A 3,206-nucleotide genomic window follows, 5' to 3' on the forward strand; every position below is an offset into this window, starting at 1 on the left:
GGCGGGCGGAGCGGGGCGCGCCGGCCCGGCGGGGCAGGGCGCAACTTCGGCGCGGGTGGCGAAACTTTAATTACCTCGAGAAGAAAAAGGGGGGCTGTGATTCGAACCCCCGACTGCTGGGCCGACGCGGCCCACTGCTCCAAAGTGAGAGAAAGTTTCCGAGCAGGCGGCTTCCTCCCGCTGGGCCGCGCGGCCGGGTGTCTGCCTGTCGATCCGTCCGCGGCCAGGAGAGGTCGGGGTACCGGGCCGCGCCGCCGGCTCGGGGATCCTGGGTCTGCTCGCCCCACCCTTCAGGGGAGCCCAAGGTCCTTAAGGGGGGCCTTGGAGTAAGCAGCAGTTGTGAAGACCTCCTGATGTTTCTTTCTTTACTGCTACAAGATTCAAAAAGAAATGACTGAGTCTGCTCGAGCACGAGTTCGATGTGTTCAGCGTCATGGACTGGAAAGATGGCGTGGGAACGATACCTGGAAGTGACCTAAAGTTTCAAGTAAATGAGTTTGGAGCCCTGGAAGTTATTACAGATGAGAGTGAGATGAAAAATGTTAAAAAGGCAACTGCTACCACCACGTGGATGGTGCCAACCGCTCAAGAAATCCCCGACCTCTCCCCCGAGCTCCAGGCCCGTATTTCCACCTGCCTACTGGACATCTCCACGCGGATGTCCCACAGTCTTTTCAGAGAAGACTGGAGTACCTTTCCGGTTGAAGGAACCCATGAAAGTAGACGGGCTTCAGTTCTGTGAGAACTGTTGTCAGTACGGCAGTGTAGAGGAGTGCCTTCCTGGAGGAGGCTTTTGCAGCCAGAATTGTGCTCAGCATGTCAAAGACAAAGATCAGAAGGAAGAGAGGGACACAGGAGAGGACAACGAGGAAGAGGACCCTAAATGTAGTCGGAAGAAAAAACCGAAGTTATCCCTGAAAGCCGACGCCAAGGAGGATGGTGAAGATAGAGATGATGAAATGGAGACCAAACAAGATGGAAGAATCCTGAGGTGCTCGCAGAGAGCCCGGAGGAAAAGGCACGGGGATTCGGCCGTCCTGAAGCAGGGCAAAAAAGCTAGGTGCTGGACGTCCTTTCTGGAAGAGGAGAAGGCTGTGACGGTGCCTGTGAAACTCTTCAGGGAGCACCAGTCGTTCCCCTACAACAAGAACGGATTCAAGGTCGGCATGAAGCTGGAAGGCGTGGACCCAGAACATCACTTTGTGTACTGCGTTCTCACCATGGCCGAGAATTGTGGGTAACGAATAAAGCTGCACTTTGATGGGTACTCCGACTGCTATGACTTCTGGGTGAACGTAGACGCCCTGGACATCCATGCTGTGGGGTGGTGGGAGAAAACCGGCCACAAACTCCATCCTCTGAAAGGCTATAAAGAAGAATTTAATTGGCAGACCTATCTTAAGACATACAATGCCCAAGCAGCCCCGAAGTCATTATTTGAAAATCAGAATATAACGGTGATCCCATCAGGCTTTCGAGTTGGAATGATGCTTGAACACGTAGACAAAAAGAATCCTGCATTCATCTGCGTTGCTATGGTAACAGATATGGTGGACAAACGTTTCCTCGTGCATTTTGACAACTGGGATGAGAGCTATGACTATTGTGAAGCATCCAGTCCCCACATTCATCCGGTTGGCTGGTGTAAAGAACACAGAAGAACCCTCACTACTCCTCCAGGTTATCCAAATGTGAAGTTTTTTTCCTGGGATAAATACCTTGAAGAAACCAATTCTTTACCTGCCCCTGCCTTTAAAGTGAAACCTCCACATGGCTTCCAGAAGAAAATGAAGCTGGAGGTCGTAGATAAGAGGAACCCCATGTTCATTAGAGTTGCGACAGTGGCAGACACGGTTGATCACCGAATAAAAGTTCACTTCCATGGCTGGAGCAGTATGTATGACTAATGGATAGATGCTGATTCCCCCGATATCCACCCTGTAGGCTGGTGTTCCAAGGCCGGACACACTCTTCAGCCTCCTTTGAGCTCTATAGAGTTAATGGAAGCCTCTGACCAAGGCGGATGTCCAATGCTTGGCTGCAAGGGCCTTGGCCACTTTAAGCGCTCAAGGCACCTAGGCCCTCAGAGTGCTGCCAACTGTCCCTACTCAGATATCAATTTGAATAAAGAACACATTTTCCCAGACTGCTAAATGGTGAGATGCATGTACCCAGCCTCGCATTTCCAAGAGCTAAGAAGACAGACACAAATGAAAGCCCCTCGCCTCCTGAAGTCAGAGACCAGCACACTGATGCTGCCAAAGAAGACCTTGAAGAGAGGACAGAAGATGAAAAGAGGCCACCGCAAGAAGCCAGAGGAGCCTGGGAAGAACCTCGGGTGTGGCAGGCGCCATGTTCCTGTCCTTCAAGTCCCCAGTTCTGTGCCTGCCCTTGCACTGGGAACAGCAAAGCAAACTTCTCCCGACTGTCACAGCCATCCCTGCCAGCAGGGGGTCCAAGTGGAGCACAGATGAGGTGTCAGAATTCATCCAGAGCTTGCCTGTCTGTGAGGAACACGGAAAAGTCTTTAAGGATGAACAAATTGAAGGAGAAGCCTTTCTACTTATGGCCCAAACGGACATTGTTAAAATTATGAGCATTAAGCTGGGCCCTGCTCTCAAAATCCTCAGCTCTATTCTGATGTTCAAAGCTGCAGAGTATTCCCACAATGAACTTTGAGGGTGGTGACCTCTTGGTCCCACCAGCTTTCTGCTTCACAGCTCATGTTTTATTCAAAGCATAAGGACAGTTAGAACTCTACATGAGAAGTCTCCAAAACTCAAAAGAGCAACACTATCGGATTATTTATATTCCTCGAGAGACAATATACGAATTCTTAAAGTACATGAGCTTTTAACCAGGTACGGTCTAAAAACAGTCATCTTTTGGTTCTGTTCACTGAGCTAAATTTATCTTTGTAAATCTTTTTGTGGCTAGGGGGTGGGGGAAAGGGGGAACCTCATTAATTATTTATGGATAAGGGGGGCAGAGTAAGAACTTCAGGCATTTTGTAAACATTGTTGAATTCTCTTTCATGTACACTGTTTCTTTTTCAATACTTTCAGAAACCTTTTTATATAATTGAATTTCAACTTAAATCGAATTAGTCAAAACATGGCTAGATAGCCAGTGGGACTGTTACCTGTATTGTTCCTTTTGTGCCATATTTTGAATTGCAACATTATGCTAAGTATGACTTTGCAAGT

At 49.0% G+C, this 3,206-nt stretch overlaps 1 protein-coding gene across 1 annotated transcript; it reads left to right on the top strand.

The window, feature by feature from the left end:
• The first annotated feature begins 418 nt into the window (after positions 1–418).
• LOC105741254 (lethal(3)malignant brain tumor-like protein 3) lies at positions 419–2,679 on the top strand. The gene is given in 4 exon segments (XM_023708451.1): positions 419–591; positions 668–2,145; positions 2,148–2,345; positions 2,348–2,679. Coding segments are annotated over 4 exon segments (2,166 nt in total). The 5' UTR covers positions 419–433.
• Positions 2,680–3,206: the final 527 nt, after the last annotated feature.

The sequence above is a fragment of the Octodon degus genome, unplaced genomic scaffold, assembly GCF_000260255.1.
Source record: "Octodon degus isolate 3935 unplaced genomic scaffold, OctDeg1.0 scaffold00365, whole genome shotgun sequence".
NCBI classification, from domain to species: Eukaryota; Metazoa; Chordata; class Mammalia; order Rodentia; family Octodontidae; genus Octodon; species Octodon degus.